Source organism: Grammomys surdaster, unplaced genomic scaffold, assembly GCF_004785775.1.
Source record: "Grammomys surdaster isolate TR1022 unplaced genomic scaffold, NIH_TR_1.0 126133, whole genome shotgun sequence".
NCBI lineage: Eukaryota > Metazoa > Chordata > Mammalia > Rodentia > Muridae > Grammomys > Grammomys surdaster.
The window spans coordinates 67,826-87,265 of NW_021620941.1; the positions used below are offsets into that span (position 1 = coordinate 67,826).

General features: G+C 38.9%; 1 protein-coding gene across 1 annotated transcript in view; it reads left to right on the forward strand.

Moving 5' to 3' along the window:
- Pbx3 (PBX homeobox 3) overlaps positions 1-19,440 on the forward strand; it is a 58,058-nt gene that overhangs the window by 1,216 nt on the left and 37,402 nt on the right. The window contains exons 2-3 of the mRNA XM_028757127.1: positions 3,779-4,020; positions 14,673-14,863. Of these exons, the coding sequence (XP_028612960.1) occupies positions 3,779-4,020; positions 14,673-14,863 (433 nt within the window). The remainder of the gene's footprint in view (positions 1-3,778; positions 4,021-14,672; positions 14,864-19,440) is intronic.

Genomic DNA, 19,440 nt, shown 5'->3' on the forward strand with positions numbered 1-19,440 from the left:
GATGGAGATGCTGTAGGGCTGGACCTTAGTGTGATTCCTGACATGTGAATGACATATCTACAGTTGCTGTGATCTGAAGCCACTCTGGCCCTGGACAGACTGAGCTTACTTGTAGCCTAGTGGCTTTGATTCTTGAAGACAGAGCCACAAAGCTTAGTGACCCAAGTTTGTACCTCCTCCTCTCAGGTCAAGCTTTGTTGTGGATTGTGTTGTATGGCAGGAGGCTAGCACTGCACAGTCCAGCCAATGCAGATTCCTAATCTGCTTATTTATAATTCAAAAGCTCGCCTATATATTAATGAACCCTTAATGAGCTGTTGAAAATGCCTGAATTACAGTCAGATTATTGAACTGAAACAGCCCCATAATCATACTATTTGAGTGGGCTGTAGGTACTTTTCACATCTGCAGCTTAGTATTGTGAAGGGTGTGTGTGTATTCGGAGAAAGCTTTATAATAATTTTGACCCGTAATTTATTTATTGCCCTCAGATGCAGTTGTCTATGCAGATGCTCTCCCCCATTATCTGTGGGGCAGGTGCACAGAATGTTGAAAGACAGCTAATTAGGATTTGCTGAAAGATATGCAAAAATTGTGGGCTTATAACAAAGCCAAGTTCATTGTTAAACAATGTTTTACTGTGTTTGTATGATTTGTCTGGATCTTGTGGATACTGAAATGAATGGCATGGCTATAAGTAGACTGGAAGTGGAGTTCTGAGATTTTGTTTTGTTTTTGCCTCTAACAAAACAAAACAAAACTTAATAATATGCTGTGATAACCAAAAGCCTTGATGTTAAATTTTATAAACCTATTGTGCTCCAGAATATACACATTTTGAATTGAAAATTTTAAATTGTTTTTTCACCAAGTTTCAGTGGGAAGGTACCAGGACCTTTTGATGCCATGAGCTGATGCCATTCATTCTGGCCTTTGCAAATCTAGGTCCCTAAAAATGTTTATAGGTGCCCAGAGGAGTGGATGTTGTGACTGGAAGCCATGTGTACCCTAGGGAGGTTAGAGGGCCTAGTAGTAATGATAGAGAGGTAGGAAGGCTGAGATATCAGACAATGACTTAAGTAAAGAAACAAATAGAAGTATTCAAACGGAAAGTAACTTTATGAATCAAGTATTACTATTTAGGCATCCCATAATTGTTATTTTGCTTAATAGGGAAAATATATTCACTTTTCAAACTGGAGTTTTGAAAATAACTTTATTATTGATAAACAGCCTTCTCAGTGCTGCCTAATTGCACAATGCTCTTCAGTCCATTTTATTGATGGAGTTTGAAGTTTCTGTTAAGAAACAATTTTTCTCATGGGATTTGATGCACAACACTTAGAAAGTAAACACAGAAGGATTTTGTTAAGACAGTTTTCTTGTTCTTGAGGCAAACACATGTTGATTTACTTATGGTTTTAGAAAGCAGGTATCATAGAAAGTATTAGAGCTGTTACAATATGTACTTACACATTTCCTTATGTCCACTGCTACTGAGCCTCTTAGTAGCACAGGGTGGTAGTCCATATATAATATTAAGTGTTATTAGATTGCCACAGGTACCTAGTCACTTCATGCCTGTTGTAGTCCTGTTGGCTTTTCCTCTCCCTCATGGTCTGTTTCTCTGGTGTATTGGTCAGTGAGCATCTACTCCTGTCTGCCACACTGTGCAGGGAACTCAAAGAAGTGTAATAATTTTGGCTCTGGCTATTGATGTACTGTTAAAGGACCTTACCACGTGCCATGAGGAAAAGATCAGTGTGCTTAAATAGAAAGGGGAAATTAGAAACTGTAAATCATATTTTTAAAAATATACACATTTGCAGCCAAGTATGGTGGCTCACACCTGTAGGTAATCCCAGCCTCAGAAAGGAAGAGGCAAGGGGATCAGTCTTGTGCTACATAGGGAGACTCTATCACTCACCAACAGAGAAAATTCCCCTGCTTTTCAGAAGACATATAATTATCTAGAAATAAAGAGGAGAAATACGCCCCACAAAAAAATGTGAGAAAATTTGACTTAAAACAGATAAATATAAAGAGCCTAACTTGATTTAAAATTAAACAGAACTGGATGTGCAAGAGGAAGTCACCCAGTGAGCTCAATTACACCAAGGCACGAAGAACGAGGTGTGTAAGCCAGGAGTAGGTCCCAGTCACAAGGTCTTAAGACAGTTTAGAGTTTTAGAAGGAAGAAACGAAAGATGCTAAGTAGAAAACACAAACTTAGCCAATATGGAGCAGTTCTAGAACACCATGAGGCAGTTCTTTCTAGTCCCCTAGTAACTAGCAAATCCGTGTTTGTCTTCCTTGCTATCAGCAATAACATGTTTCTAGAGATTTTTAGCTTAAAAAGTTATCTAACTTTTAGTTTCCCTAAATGAATTTATTGCCTTCATATGTTATAATTTTCAGATCTTATTTGTCTCTGAACAGGCGACTGATAATTTTAAATTATGGTGACTTAGTTGTATTATTCAGTTGAAAATTTTTTTAAGCAAAAGTGACAGCTTTAAAATGTTTGGGGGCAGGGAGGAAATCAAAGTTGTATATTTGAGCTAAAGCAACCAAGAGCTCTGTCACGCTGTGAGTATAATTCAGGGCGTCTGTGGATGAAGTCTGTTCGTAAAAGAATTGATGGTACATGTAGGTTAGCATATGAAATCTCTGAGCTGGTGATCAGTTGAGTACTTGGCAGCTTATAGATGTTACTGTCATGTAAGTTACACCAGACACAGAGTGTATGCTACTGTGGATAAACAACAGGCACGTGAGCAAGAGGCAGAATCCAAATGCAAACATGTAAGATGCCAACTTCCCCTCCCCACGGCTTGTAACTAGTGCGGGGAACCTGCTTCTGAACAGATTTACAGAGGTTAATTGGGCTGGGATAGTTTAGATTGTGTTACACATTAATGAAAATGCTGATTTTGAGCTGTCATGACTCCAGTGCTTTTTATACCATGATAATTATTTTAAAACTTTGTCTTCTGTGTTGTTGAAAACATGTTGGCAGAAAGCCTGTGTGACCTGATTAAACCTATGAATTGTCAGCTGTGATCTATAGTGCTCAGAAGAGGTTGCTGACTGGCATCACTTGGAGGTTCTTGATTTAAAAGCAGAATGAGATTGAGGCTACTGTGCCCAGTACTCAATTGCTGTGTCAGGGGCGCATTTTAAACTGTATTTGGTGTCTTTGTGTAGTCAGTCGGCATGTGCCTAACAATGCCGTTTTAATATCTAGTTAAGTCTAGTTAATCACTTCATATTGAATGTACCTTGTTTTTGAGATTGCGCGATAGGAAGCCATCTAGTCCTGATTATTTCCAAATTTTTAAAACAGCTTGTAATTTAAAGTTATTTTATGAGAATTTTCAATTCTGTTTCTTTGACTTACAGAGAGGCAGATTAAGCACAGTTTGATGATTGCATGTCTCTGCATTGTTTTCTTCTTTTTAGGAACTCCTTCCTACTTTATGCATAAATCATTTAAATCTGAAATTTAGATAATCAGAATATTCTAAGAAATCAGATTTACCTTAACGAGTCCAAGTTGGAGCGCCATCACGAAGGGGTGTGTTAGGAGCATTAGGATGCGTGTAAATGTGTTTTGAAAACAGTTCTTATGGTCCAGCTTGTTCATTAAATGTGAGCAGTGAAGCTTCAGCATGAATGTAGTACACTGATGTTGTTTGATCATTTTCTCAAATAAACAAAATACTCACACTGTTTGTCCTCTGTCTCTCGCTTCTTCTGTCTTTCTCTTTCCTTGAAGGTCTCAGCATCAGAGGAGCCCAGGAGGAAGACCCTCCCGACCCCCAGCTAATGAGACTGGACAATATGCTTTTGGCAGAAGGGGTTTCAGGTCCTGAGAAAGGTGGGGGATCGGCGGCAGCAGCTGCAGCCGCGGCAGCCTCTGGAGGTTCTTCAGATAACTCTATTGAACACTCAGATTACAGAGCCAAATTGACCCAGATCAGACAAATCTATCACACAGAACTGGAGAAATATGAACAGGTCAGCAGCCGCCACTCTCAGTCCTGCACAAACCCTCTATTGCTCTTCTACTAGACCGTACTAACCAATTCTGAGGGCCATAAGGGGTAGGTGTTAACACATAGACGAAAAGAAGCCACGATGATGTCCGTACAAAACCAAGGGAGTTGTGGGAGCCGTGAAACGAAAATGCTTTGAGCTTTCGGGGCAAAGCTAACCCTCTATCCCTTTGTCTCAGTTTCCCTCATTCCTCACATTCATAACTAACCACCACACCTGTAAGCCCTTCCTTCTTGCTAACCCCTCATTTGGTGCCCTGAAGAACTCTGTAGAATTGGACCTAGGCACTGGCTTTGTTCATAAGCCTTAGCAGCTTGTAAAAAGGGAAGCATTCTTGCTTGGTGAGCTTTTGATGTTGTACACTGAGTTCTAGGATCCTCGTAGGAATTAACTCTATGGACCATGCTAGGCTATGTGGAAGGAGTTTCTGAGATCATCTGAGGATGAGGTCTCCTGCTTAATTGTGATTGTAACAGGACAGGGCAGACCAGACATTGTGTGCTAAACCCCTGATCACAAAGAATAAAGATTAAAAATCTCAGCAAATTTACCAGCCATACTTCATTGAGCCTCAAATATCTGAGTTTAAGCTATGTTATTGTATTATGTGCCAACAACAGGAAGTCACATTGCCAATTTTACTCTAAATAAGTGGTTCCCGGAATCAGTGTAACATAATAAAATGTCGGCAGTCAATTTCAACATATTTAAGTTAGTGATTTAAAGCTAAAATCCTTAGATTAAGGACTTCTCAGTCAACCTGGATTCTCATTTGAAAGGTCTTTTAGAAGATCCACTATAATGTTAGGTTGAATCCTGTAAATTTGCCATATATGGGGGTCAAAACAATAAGCTGGTGTAGTTGCTTGTCTCTAGTCTCTGCAACTGGGGAAGCTGAGGCAAGACAATTGCTTCTGACCAGGAATTTAAGCCCAGCTGAACAGCAAAGTTAGACCACTGTCTCACATACAACAACAGGACTTCATGCAGGTGATACCAGAGAGTTGTTGCCCAGATAAGCAGTTAGCGTCCCGCCAATCTCAACTGTCTTTCCCCTTCACTTTTTTGTATAATTTCACCCATAAATACTATATGTTGGCAGTTATTCATAATGCCCCATACACTTTAGTGGAAATTCTGTATATTTGTGGGGTGGAGAGGTGTTCCTGATGACTTTTCTTTTCCTTAAAGAAAAAAGTCTAAGAGCAGTTTTAGGATCATAGCAGTATTATTTCACAGATGTCTCCCCTGCTCTCACATATGCATGGCTTACTTAGCAACACTGCCTGCTAGAGAGGTCTCTTTGTTACAGCTCACGAACCACCACTGACACATCAGCACCCAGGGTCCATATTCTGTTATGGACCTCTCTTGGTCTCACGAAGTCTATGCACTTGGACAGATGCATAAGCTTACAACACCAGAGAGCATGCCCACTGCCCTAACAATCCTCGTTTCATGTTCTTTCTGTCTCTGCCTCCCCCCCCCTTCTTCTATTTTCTCCCCTTCCCCTCTTCCCTCCTACTCTATTGATCCCTGGAAACCACTCTGGTTTTTGTACTGATTTATGATAGTTCTCTGAACAATTTCAATTGTATATGTTGGCCCCCATCCTTACCTTTCTTACATTCTGAGAATGATAGTATCAAACAAATGTTACATCTTTATCCTAGAGGTGAGCATTTTAAGGAAGAGTATAAAAATACATATAGTGTATATTAAAATGAAATGCAAATTAATGCTACAAAATCTTCTATTTTCTGGGCAGAACTTTATGGTATTCAAAAGTATGTTTCATTTGCAAGGATACTTTTTGGAAGAGAATGTTTGGATAAGAACTTTGGAAAAATTATTGTGTATGTGTATGAAAAAAATCCAGCTTTCTGACTTGACGTGAATAATTGAGAATAAACAAAATAACTCATGGTTGAAATGTTGCCCTGAGCATAAACACTAGAAAATGGTTCTAATTTGTAGTATAATCCTAATTGTATAACTTTATGCTAAATAGATCTATGCATATTTTCCAGGCAACTACCACTAGTCACCTTGCATAGAAACGTGTATATTGGGGCCAAGTGGCGTCACAGTTCTGGTCGGTCCTGACTGTCCCTGTCACAGTATTCTTTCTTTGCACCAGACTAACTACTTCACCTAGATGGCCCTGTTAGAAGCTGGGTGAAGCTGGCATCAGTGGAAGGCAAGGACAAAAGCATTCTTATCTTAGAAATGTCCTAACAATTTTCCAAGAGACTTTATAACTTCAGTGTCAACTCATACCAGAATCAATTCACTAGGGTGTATATGTGTGTGTTTGTGTGTGTGTGTGTGCATACATTTTGCCTTAAAAATGCACATTATATACAAGTTCTACATGGACTAAAAGATTATATTTGAATTAAATAGAAAATTGAGAAATATCAAATTTAAATGTTATAATGGATTTATTTTTGGATATAGTTAGTGGCTTCATAAATATTTCAATGAATATTTCCTTTCTCATTTTTAACATGTCAAAAAGACACATATAGAGATGTGTGGGATCCATGCAACACTATGAACAGACAGATGATGATAAAGTGTTTGTAGACTTAGCAGGACTGTAGTTTACAAACTGCATCCTGTAGTCTCAACTGCTTACAGATGAAGTAGTGGTGTTTTACCTCTTGCATTTTCTTTGGACAGCTTTAGCACAGTGTTTCTGCCAGCACTATTTTACAGGAAGAGATTTCCCTTTGTTTGGACACAAGAACAAGGGGCTATGGTTACTTGAATGGCTAAATAGAGTTGAGTGAGGGGAAAGAGAAACATCTCTAAAACAGATTGTATTGTATTTCCATTCTCTAGATGAGTTGATTGTCTAGGGTCACACATCAGTGTCAGAATCAAGCATCAGATCAGTTTCTGATCATAGGCCAACATTGTCTATTGAGTTTCATTGTCACACAAAGAGCTGGGAATAATGCAGGCCATCATAGTCAGGCATCCAAGGATTGGCCCATGTTGGTTTGTGTTTGAAATGGGAACAAAAACAGATGAAAACAAGTATCTTAAAGACTTTCCAAAATCATATTTTCTTCTTAAAAGTGATCTTGGGAATGCCAAATGACAGAACGTTTATCAAGAACTAGGAAGGTCTTGTGCATCAAAGCAGAGTCTGAGTCCCAAAGAAATAAGCTACACCAGAATCTTAAGCGGTATTTACTCTGCTGTGTTTTGCAATAAAGCTGTAATGAAAATGTATCTGAAGCCTGCTCAGATTTAGATTGCCATAAAATTAACAAACATCACCACTGTAGTAAATTAAAGAACCTTACACATTACAGATGCAGCCACAGTCACAGCTGAGCAAGCTACAGCAGGAACAAAATCACATCTAAGCTACAAGTTTCAACTTTACATATTAGGGATGGATTGTCTGTAGAATTCTATTCTTTCCCCTCCAGAAAATGTTCTTTGATCATACATCTCTATTTCATAGATTTGGAAATTTAATGATTTTTGGGATAATCATCCAAATTCAATTATAAGGGTTTTTGAAATATTACATACTGGTTGTGCATTACAGTGAGGGTTTTTTAATATTACCATCATCCAACAGAAAACAATACTATTCTACTTTGGTCCCGTTGATCTGACACCTACCTGGGATATGATAGTTTCCCAAGGCTTTCAGCAAACACCTTGCAATACTTCATCTTGAGTTTATTTCTTTCTTTTTGTTGAGAGACAAGCCTCCATCTTCTTGACTAGTTACAATTCTTAGAAAATGTCTTTACTGTATTTTTCAAATATGTACCTATGACTAGAGGCCCGATGTTAGAATAGATGAATTCTGAATGAACAGAAGCCACGGGTACTAATGAGTCTTGTTTTTAAGAACTGAAGCTCTCAGACGAGCTGTGCTTTCTTGGTTTCTCTACCTTGCTACCAAAAGAGAAGGGACACACTGGTTTTGCAAATGAGATTTGACCTCAGTGTTTGTCCTCAGTTGAAGAGGAAAAGATATATCATGCTCGATGCAGCTCTCCCACTCTGCTTGTAGCAGAAGAAATGCTTGTATACAGGCAATTCATGCTGTAATTTACAGCTGCTATAATAGAGATGACACATTGAAAGCTATCTACTATAATTATATTGAAATACATTTTTGCTGGAGGCAAAAATATTGTAAGGTTCCCAACCTTTCTTAAGTGACTAGAAACCTGCTCCTTGAATTCATCCCAAGTCCACTAAAGCACTAGAACCAGACAAAACTCTGAATGCACTCAAATCCAGGTACTGTATACAATCTCAAAAGGCTACAGAGAACTTGGGACTCCTTGGGAATGGAGGGTGGAAGAATTTAAGCCAAAGTAAAGGCTATGTTTGTGATTTTGGAGTATCCCTACATTATATACTGAAATTTGCTGGCAAAAATCACCTTTGCTTTCAAAGGAATTTTATCAGGTTAAGCATGCTGATGTTACCACTTGAAGATATAGCTCAGTGGAGGATCCCTTCAGCTGGTATGTGGTCCTACGTTCAATTTGTGGTAGTGGCAAAAAAGATGCTGATATATTGCTGTGTTACCACAAATGCCTTGTTCCATTTTGCCTTCCCTAATAGCTATGTAGATAAACGAAGGGCACTAGCTGGTGCAAATTTTACATTTTGATCTCTCTAGCTAGGCTCTTTTCACCTATGGCTTCAGGGGAAGTGCTTTATTTTAAGGTCTCAGATGTGCTGAACAAGTGTTCTACGCTAGCCCCTGTGACTTTGTATCAAGACAGGATTTAGCTGAGCTCCCCAGGCTGGCTTTGAACTTGTGTGATCCTCTGGCTTCAGCCTTCTGAGCAGCTGAGATTACAGGCATACACCAGTGTATGCAGCCAAGTTTTACCCACTAGCTTTCATGCCAAGGTTTTTCTTGCTTGGAAGGAATATTTGCATATTCCTCTCTTTTTCTCTAAGTAAGTTACTGGTTGGTTGGCTGTATATTGATCCCCTTCCAGCTGGCTTATACAAGATTTTTAAATGTTAACTTTTATCCTCAAATAAGAATTTATAGATTTAATAAGCATTCAACGAATATGAAAATTTAACTAGAGTAGGGTCATATGAGGTGATCAAAGCATTTAGAAACTGAATAGTTGAAGTCAGGGCAACTACTGTTTGTCTCACTGTGCTCTTGAGGCTGGGCCCAAATTCCTGGGTTCAGTGACTCTTCAATTTGGAAGTAACTAGGACTATAAGCATGCAAATCACTTGACAGGACGCCTACCTAAGAGAGAGTTATTCTTTCCATCAAAAGAAGGTTTAGAATGAGAGTTATGAGAGTTGCCAACACTAGTCTTATGTAGATAGTTGCAAAAACTGACTCAGGTTTTAGAATTGATCACCAAACTTTTAAAAAATTTTTTCTTTAAAATCTATCCTCTGTCTGATTTTACAGTTTTACATTCAATTATCTGAATTTAAAAGAATAGAAAGCAATTTCAACTGAAAAAGTCACCATCAAAAAAATTTTAAGAACCACTGAAGACTTTAGTTTTGCATATTAAATCAAATATATTTGGATATCAAGGAGACAGTTTTACTAGCTAAAAATATCACCAGAATATTATCTAGAATCTAAATATTTTAAATCCTAGATTATCCGTTGGTTTCTGTTTTCTAAAGAGAAAGGAGTAAATGGTGAGGAAAAGAACTTATATGGAAGATTGACTAAAATATTTTATCAGATGAAACTTTTCATGATTTATGTAAATTGCATCAATATAGTGTATGTTTTAAAACACAGAAATTCATCCTAGTTTTTAGTGTCTGGATTGAAAGAAAAAGGGGGTTCTGCTAATATTCTTATCAGAAAGTTCAAGAAATCAAAACTCCTTTTCCTAAATATTCTAGTTAATCAAGGTAAATTTGCATTTATATTAGAAATATTTGCTAGCAAGTTTTTAACTGATAATTCCACTTGGCAAACTAAGATGATGAAAAGTGTCTGTATTAGTGATGTCATCTTGGATGCAGGGAGGTACGTGGACGTCCTGCCGTGTGAGTGCAGTGTGAACATCAGGACCAACATCTGTTTGGGCGAACTTTCCAAACAGCTCTGTAGACATTTGAGCACCCACTCTGTTATCTGTTTTTATGAAAGTACACCTTTTTAAAGAGTAGATGAGGAGACATTGCTGTGCTTTCCTCTGAAGCCAGTACAGATGATGCCGAAAATGAGGCTGTAATTTACTTTCAGTGGTGTAGGGAAAAAATATCACTTTGTCTAAAGTGTATGCATCTTTCTTAAGGGTGTACCCAGATTTTAATTATCTAAATGTAAATACTTAACGAATTTTACTTAGAGTAATGAGCTAAAGTGCACACACATAAATGAGATGTTCTAATTAATCATGTATGAACTACTGGCTTAAAGAAAAGCTCTGAGTTCTGGGAGTGCTGGGCTAATGCCAAATGCTCATCAGCATTTCCATTCATAGATGGCTTCCTTTAATAAGTTGTGAGACATTCAGTAAATGTTTTCTGAAATTATGAGTTTTTAAATGCAATTTTTTTCTTTTAACCTTTTTCTTTTATTCCTGTGAGCCTCTAGATGCCTGTTAGGAACCACAAAGAAAATATCCATCCCGGAGAGGTAAAATTCAGACAAAAACAAAGAGAACTAATATTTCAGGAGTCATTTTCATAATGTCTTGAATTACTTACAGTGACATTGCCCTGCAACCGTAATGTATAAGTAGGTTCACAGAAATCTGCAGAATGCAGTGAGGACATTAGAACTCTGTTTATACTCCAGCCAAACAGTTCTCAGTTTGCAGTTGCAGGACTTAGACTCTTAAAACTTCTGAAGACTCACACCCTGTGAAAGCTTTTGTTTGGTAGATTCTATCAACATTTATCATAATAGGAAAATTCAAGTCTTCATTAATCATTTGAAAAATTAACAGCAAGTGATTACAGGTTAGCCTAATTTTTAAAATTTTACTTTAAAAAAAAAACCTTCAGCTGGGCATAGTGACGACCTATATCTTTAATTCCAATATTTTGAAGGAAGAGGCATTTGGATCTCTGTGTGTTCAAGGCCAGCCTGGTTTAAGAAGTTCCAGGTATGCCAGGGTAAGATAATAAGACCCTGACTTAAAAAAAAAAAAACAACCAAAAAAACATTCAAACATTTGTGAGAAGAGCATTGCTTTTACCTTTTGCAGACACTAATCTCAGGCATGATAGAGATGAGACTTATTCATATATTCACTCCCCTAATCAATCAGTTGTCATACAGTTAAAAGTTTATAAGGGATTTCTGGGCTCACACATTGAAAGAGAAGAGATAGCTAGATACCAGTGGCCCTTTCAGGAAACTGTAGATATCCTCTTTGATCCACCAAAACCTGACAGGAGGTAATCTGAGATTGTATGAATGAACATGTGCTCTATTCCTTGGGAGTCCATTAGTCTACTTGGTAGTTTGAATAGATTTTCCCTATGCATAGTCTTGTAGTATAGTACATTGATTATTTTGGAAGTATTAGCTCACTGGCTCGGGATATCTTGTGTGTATAATACACATCAGTATTATACACTATGAAAATAGACCCCCTAATGTCAACACTAAATATCAGAAAGTCTTCAGGGACACTGTCAAGGTTTTCAGAAATCCAAATTTTCATTTGAAAACTAACATTTTATCATTGGTACAAATTCTGTAAGCTGTTTAGTTCTACATGATGGATTGGCTCACTTGGTTCATTTTTGAGAAAACATTTCCCAAATATCCAACTCTAAATAATAATAATTTATCTGTTTTCATATAAAAATAGCATTCTGGGGAAAGTAACTAAACTTTTGATTTTAACCATACAATGAGTTTTCTCAAGTTTGTCACTCTTTGATATACAGAAGTGCTTTCTGCATGCTTGCCCTTTGTCATGGGGAGTATTAGATATTCTTGAAGGCTGAGATGTAATAAGATGGACCATTTATAATTTTCACTAAGAGTGTTCCTGAATGAGACTGGCCTATGTGTTTATGTGACAGTGTGGTTGTGATATTTCTTTGTTGTCTGTCTGTCTATCTGTCTGATAAGTCAAGGATTACTAAACCCATGGTTCCACAAAATGGTCTAGTGCTGTGCAGCCCCATTAGCCACAGGTAGCTAGTGAAGGATGTTAATTAAGCTAGTCCAACTTAATCTCAACTTGAGATTGAAAGAGAAAAGGATATGAAGTATTTCAATGACAGTTTTAAAGCATTGGTTATGTTTTGAAATGTTATTTATGAATTGTTTGAGTAAGATAGATCATTAAAAAATAATTTTATCCAGTTTTTTAAATGTTGGCTTATAAAGAATAAAAACCTCTGTGGTTCACTCTATGTTTTATTGGGAAGCCCTGTTCCCAAGATACGAAGTCTTGTGGCCAATCATGAGTAAAGTTAGAAAGGCTGTCCTTGGGGATTTAGTGTGCACATATGTTGGCATAGAAACCCCCAGGAGCCCTGCAAAAAATATATTTCACAGCTTCAGTTAGCTCATCACTTTCCAAACATACTGTACCTTTGGACCATCTGTTAACATTCTGTGGGACTATAGAATTTTCTAATCCTGTGAGAAATAGTTCAACATTTTTCATTTTACTTATGAGAAAACTAGAGGCTGAGGTTGTCATATTATACAATTTAGAAACATTATAAAGCATCCCCTTAGGGAAAGTACATGAGAAAATATATACATGCCTTTCTTGGCCACATGGCCACTTGCTTTCAGCTTGGTGTAAATCCAGCTTGATGATATAGCGGAGAAATCTTAAATTTACTTTTTAAAAGTTTGGTTTTCTTAAAGATAAACAAGCCATTTTGTTTGTTTTTTATTCCTTTTTGAGGCAGTGCCTCTCTTTGTAACCCAAGTTAGCCTGGAATTCACTTTGTTGACCAGGCTACTTCAAACTCAGAGATCTAGCTGCCTCTGCCTCCTCTGAATGCTGAAATTAAAGGCATGCACTACCATGCCCAGCCTAAGAAACAGTTTTAATCTATAGAAATCCTTAATATTTTACTGTTTATTAGAAATTACTAAATTTGTTAGGATAATAATTACTAGCCTTTTTAAATGTATAAACTATCTTTGATTCTAAAAAGGAAGCAAACCAAATTCATGGAGTCTTCTCCTTAGAAATACACAAGTGCATACAGTTTCCGAAGAGACTGTTTAACTTCCTCAGTCTTATCCTAAGCCTCTCCCAGGGCTGCAGTTTAGATGCCTCTGATTATGGTGCAGGGTGCTGGTTTTATGGATGTTAACCAGTCTTACTCTCACTCTTGAGTACAAAAGCCTATCAGCCTGTAGGTATTTATTGGTTGTCTGCAGTGTGTCTTGTACAACTTCACTCTGAAGAACCCTGTAACTCAGTCACTACTCACAAAGAACAAGTTCTCACAATTTAAAACATTTGGGAAATGCTTCAAATGAAATGTGAGCAAGACTTACTGTTAGTTCTTAGAGCATGTGTAGGAAAGCTTGAATAAGTAGCAAGGTTAGCTCTTCGGTGAGCAGTTAAGAAACCTTGCTCTAATGAGCAATGTTGAGGGAGGTGGACATTATCACAGCTGCAGATGTGTTTTCCTATAGCCTTAAGATGCCAGGCGCCCTTTATTCAGAGTGCAGACTGCTGTTTATTCACTGAGGAAGTACTGGATTCGGTGCAGATCCACTTCCACAGCACTGTACGTGTAGGGCAACTAAAGGAGATGGTCTCTGAGGGTTGCTAGCTAAAATGTTTCAGACTCAGCTTGGATTCTTGGTCTCCTGTGCCTTTCCCCTGAAGAACTGTTTTGTTTGATGGGGGCCTGCATGGTAGATAACCAAACCGATATTATTAGAATGCTTGCTTTAAAGAGCTGTGTGCTTACTCAGACCAGAATCCCTGTGCTAGTGGATTTACCAGACAAAACAGGAATCTGTTCTTTCCCCTCCTGGTCTCTCTGTCATTGCGCCTCTGAACTCAACATATCATATCGCTAGGATGCTATGCTTGTGATCTTCTGACCTGTCTTTATCTGCAAAAACCCCTCTGCTCTTTAGAGCAGAAGCATCACTTCTACCACGAAGCTTCTGGAGGCCACTACTCCTTTGGAATTAGCAGAACACTTCTTACCCATCTTTCTATTGGCCTTTACACTGGCTTATGTGATAAATAATATTGCATCTCATCTCTGAAGGCCAGCTCTTGCTCGTTTGGCAACTCTGGAAAAATGTTAACTTCATGATCCTGCAGTAAACATTTGTTGAGTAAACACAACACCCTGGAGAAAATAGAAAATATTTAGTATTAGCCATGAGCATGCACTCAATAGGAGATGGCCACCAGTGCATTCCAGGGGGAACATCTGTAAGTGGAGCAGGGCCAGGTGGGAAGGGGAGTCAGGGTCTGGTCCCTTGCATGCCTGGCCATTCAGTTTCAGAAATCTTGCTGTTTTAACCATATAACCAGTACCTCCTCAGTTTCTTAGTTCACACTCTCCCTACTCACTAGTGAGGTAGAAATTCAGAAGGGTGAATGTCTGGGTGTGATAATACAAAGCTTCAGTTTCCTAAGGAGTAATTTTTCCCCCCGTTACAGGCATGTAATGAATTCACAACACATGTGATGAACCTTCTCCGAGAACAGAGTAGAACGCGTCCCATTTCCCCGAAAGAGATCGAAAGGATGGTGGGCATCATCCATCGGAAATTTAGCTCCATTCAGATGCAGCTCAAGCAAAGCACGTGTGAAGCAGTTATGATTTTAAGATCAAGGTTCCTCGATGCCAGGTATGTGAATGCCATGGCATCATGTGATGCCATGAGTCGTCTGCACAGCGTTCCCCCTTCACTTCCCATAGGTTGTTTCCAGAGAAACTGGCTGACCGGTCTTAGAGTCTTCATTGCTTTGGCTATATGAGCTCCTTTCTGTGACTAGACAGATGGTCCATCTCTTGGAACCCATGTGTCAAAGCAGCCTTTTCCTGTCCTGGAAATATAACTAGGTAGCTGCCAACTGAGTGACTCTGAAAACGAGTGGCTTAATGTAGCTAAAAGTTTTGGGACTAACTACATCCTTTCCATTCTGATGCCAAGGCAGTGTTGGTTTGGTGGTGTTATTGTTTGTTGTTTTTAATGAAACTAATAAAGGTTTGTTTTAAATAATTTTTTAAAGATTATTTTTATTTTCTCTGTGATGGGTGTTTTGCCTGCAAGTCTGTCTGTGTACCAATGTGCAAGAGCTCATGACAGTCAGAAGGCATAAGCCACCATGTGGGTGCTTTGAACTGGCAACCAGGTATTTTGCTCTCAGCTGCTGAGCCATCTCGCCATCTCGCCAGCTCCTCTAAGAATTTACTCTGCTTCTGTCTACTGTCTGAAACCACGTGTGGCAGTGATAGTCTAGAGACACAGTTCTGCTTGGTTGGTCACATTACCATAAAACACTAGTCTCTGTCAGGCCAAGGGAGAAAGCCTGCTAGTGTCCCTGTGTGGAGTGAGGTAACCGATTGGATGTGGTAGCGAATTGTCTATGGTGACCTAGGGAATGACACAGAAGAGCTATCAAGGACTTAGTACAGACTGACTGTGAAGATGCCTCTGGGGCATTTCTCAAGCCAGGAGTCAGTCCAGCTTTGGAAAAGAATTTCTCTTTTATCTTGTTTTTGTCTCTCTGTGGATTCTGATAGAAGCCATCATTTTCATATAGATCCCACAATATTAACACAAATAGGTGAGACATTGTTTCCAGGTAGAAAACTAAGGGTATGCCAGACCTGTGTAAGATTCAAGCAGGAGACATTTTCACCTAATTTTATACTGTTTCCTAATTAAGCTAAATTCTGGAACCCCTAGTCCTGCTGAACTGGTTACCAAGACTCTCAGTCTTTTGGGGGAGGGGTGTCATTTTTACTAGCTTTTTGCTTTCCTCTCTTGGACTAGTGGTCTCCATTGACCCTTCTGTACATAAGCTAATATGACCCTTGTGCAGGCCTGTCTGTCCACAGGCTCAGTCCCTGAAGGTCATTTTTAATCATCTTGCCCTTAGTACCACTGTGGTGCTCTGATGCTTTGCTTAAAACTATGGTAGCCTGCTGGTTTGGGGGATGCAGTATACTCTTTTCTCTGGAGTTTAAGGCTCTCTGTGTATGACCTGTTCTTTGTTGTTGTGAAGATCTTCAGTGTTGAATTTTTTGTTTTGTACTGAGGATGGAACATGGGGTCTTGTACATGACAGGCAAGCTTTGTTCCGGTGAGCTACACCCTCAGCCCCTTTTAAAGTGGTTGTTTTGAAATAGAATCTCAGGTGCTTCAAACTCCAAAGGCATTGGGATTACAGGCAGATGTCACTGTACTTGACAGTTTTAAGTTTACTATTATTTCTGGTTTTAAAATACCAAGACCTTTGCACAAAGTTTGGAAAATGCATAAACTAGAAGGGGGGCGGATAAAAGATTTCAACAATTTTGGCCTTAAAAAAAAGCATTGTGAATGATTTAATGTGTTTTCATTTGTTTTGAGACATGGTCTCTCTGTGTAGCCAGGCTGCCTGAAACCTTCTTTGTAGATCAGGCTGGCCTCGAACTCACAGAGATATGCCTGCCTCTGCCTCTCAGTGCTGGCATTCAAGGCATGGACCATCACTCCTGGACCATCTTGTGTTTGAACATTTTAATTATTCTCACTGGTTTGCATTGTAGCTTGCTCCCCAACCCTTCCTTTCTTCCTTCATCAGCTACTCACTTTGCTGTAGGACATAACAGTTAACCAGACAAGTAAATGTATGTACCTAGTTTAGCTTGCATTCTACTCAAGGACATAAATACTAAGCAGGCAAACACATACCATCCAATAGTATTCTGTTTGATGACACAGTGATTGCAATAGGATGATAAGTCTTGTTTTTATGGGACTTGGAGTAGGACAGTGAGGGAAACTATTCTATCCTTGATCTTTTGACCTTTGACTTATCTTCTGTGGATTACTTATCAGCAATGAGTGGGTTTTACTGTTTTCTAGCAGCTTTTCCTGAGATGATACCCCCTCCCCAGCCCCACTGTAAGCCACAGAGCCTTTGCAAGCTAAAATGACAGCAATCATCTTCTTTATATGTTTTTAATTAGAAAACCTAATTGATTGATGGTCCACATGAATGCCTACTTTTTAAAGATACCTTATTAGAAATATACCAAGGGAAAAATGCTACACAATTATATTTGAAAATGTGACTTTTTTTCATAAATGACTGTGACTTGTCCTACTATTTTCAAAAAAAGGGTGTCTTTTAAATTGTAATAAAAGCTCACTTTCATTAGCACAGTAAAGTTCTTATAAACTTAAATTTTAAAAGGCCTTATTTAAAAGATTTTACTTTTATTTTTTATTATGTATACATGCATATGTCTGAATATGTTTTATATATGTGAGCATATATTTTCAAATTTTAAAGGGGTTTATATATTTATTTGTGTGTGTATATGTGTGTGTGTGTGTGCAGTATACATGAAGGGATTCTAGCCAGCTTATAAACATGGCTGTGGCTAGCCTTTCTTCCTTATTTCCTGCCTTGCTAAAAACTGTTAGATTACATTCTTAATGCTAGCCACCAAGGTCTATTTTCTTATTTGGCTACTTCCTGCCCTTTGAAACTGATTACCAAAGTCCACTTATCAAAATGTTGAGGTCCAGCAATCAAAAGCCCCCAATGTTCACCTAATTAACATGCCCAATTAAAATTAATCAGCTCATCTTAACATGGGGTTTTTCCTCTTTACCTTTATAAACTGCCATTCTTCTCTAGGCCATGTGTGTCTCCTCTCTCCAGAGGCAGTCCTTTGTCCTCTGGGACAAATACCCCTGCTTGCTCTCCCTTGTTGCTTTCTCTCATCCTCTATCCCCTGTCCTTGTCTCTTATTCCCTGTCCGTTGTCTTATCTAGGACAAATACATCTCCTTTGTGCTGAGAACTTGGTCTTCGGGTGTCCTGGACCTGGTGTTCGGGGCAGGTGCTTTTCTTTTAATATGCATGCAGTCTGTGGAGTCCTGAAGAGGGTGTCAGGTCCTCTGGAGCTGGAGTTTAGGAAGATTGTGAGTCTGATGGATGCTGGGAACTGAACCTGTATCCTCTGAACCAGCAGCAAGTGCTGTTATCCGCTGAGCCATTTCTCCAGCCCCATCCACCATGGTTTTTGTTTGTTTGATTTGATAATATTTTTATATTTTGAGAATTTCATACAAAATATTCTGGTCATATGAATGATTACTTCTTCTGATACTTCTAACAGCTGATATCAGAGTTTGGGAGGTGGCATCTAGAAACAATGGTTAATTTGTTTTATCAAATTTGAGCTAATAATAATAATAATAGTAATAATAAAATAACAATATTTAGAATGCACATCTGCAGGGACTCTGTGCTAACACTTTATATTCTTCCCTGTGAGTGCTTTTCTGTTAATATCTGCAAACATGTTTAGTTTTTATATAACTGCATTTATAACATAGATACCTAAATGATTTCTTTTTCTTCCACAAAGAGTCAGTATGCTGTTGCCTTGAATGAGCAGAGCTAGAACGAGGGGATGGCAGATCTGGGAGTGGAATGTGTCCCTACTCAAGCCTGCCCCCCAGTCCCTAGTCCCAGGGGTAGTGCTGGGACACACAGCCTTGAGACTGATGTACATTGCACATGGCCTAAAGTGTGGCACCCCAGGGCAGTAAAGCCAAAAGGATGTGCTTAATGGAAATTGTGTATAGAATGCTTTCCTAAAGAATAAATAAAGCATAGGACAACCCTCTGTCCCATGCCTTCCAGTGAACGCAGACCCTGAACTTCAGTCTTTTGCTTGTGTTGGGCTCCAAGTGACCCCTCTGTGCCAAGAAGCAAGCTTGTTGTGCTCCAGGCCTACACACCTATCTAGACAGGCAAGCCCTTGGTCCGTGTGCCTTTCCAGAAGACCATGTTCATGTTTTCTTGATAATCAGACAAGCTTGTAAACAAACCATGTAAAGCATTTGGAACAAACTTGTGTGGCTGCTTCTCCCATGCTGTAATTCATGCAGAGCTAAGTTGACATTCCATTTTAATCTGGTCTCTTGAGAAAAATTTTGAGTCAAACTTTACTTTCTAGAGATTTCTTTCCATTCTTTCCTTTACTGTTCCCAGTGCCCCCAAAAATACCTGCCTATCATTTCCTCCCATGAACCCTGGCCTTGTTGCTGGGCTCCTTGTTGTAGCGATGCAGTAGAGTTGAGTGGAATGGCTAACTTTGAGGTATGAGGAGAATTAGAGCAGACAGCTAGGTATCTGAGGTAGCTATCATTCAGTGGCAGCTCATTGCTCTCTTCCAACAGAGGGGCCTGGCATGA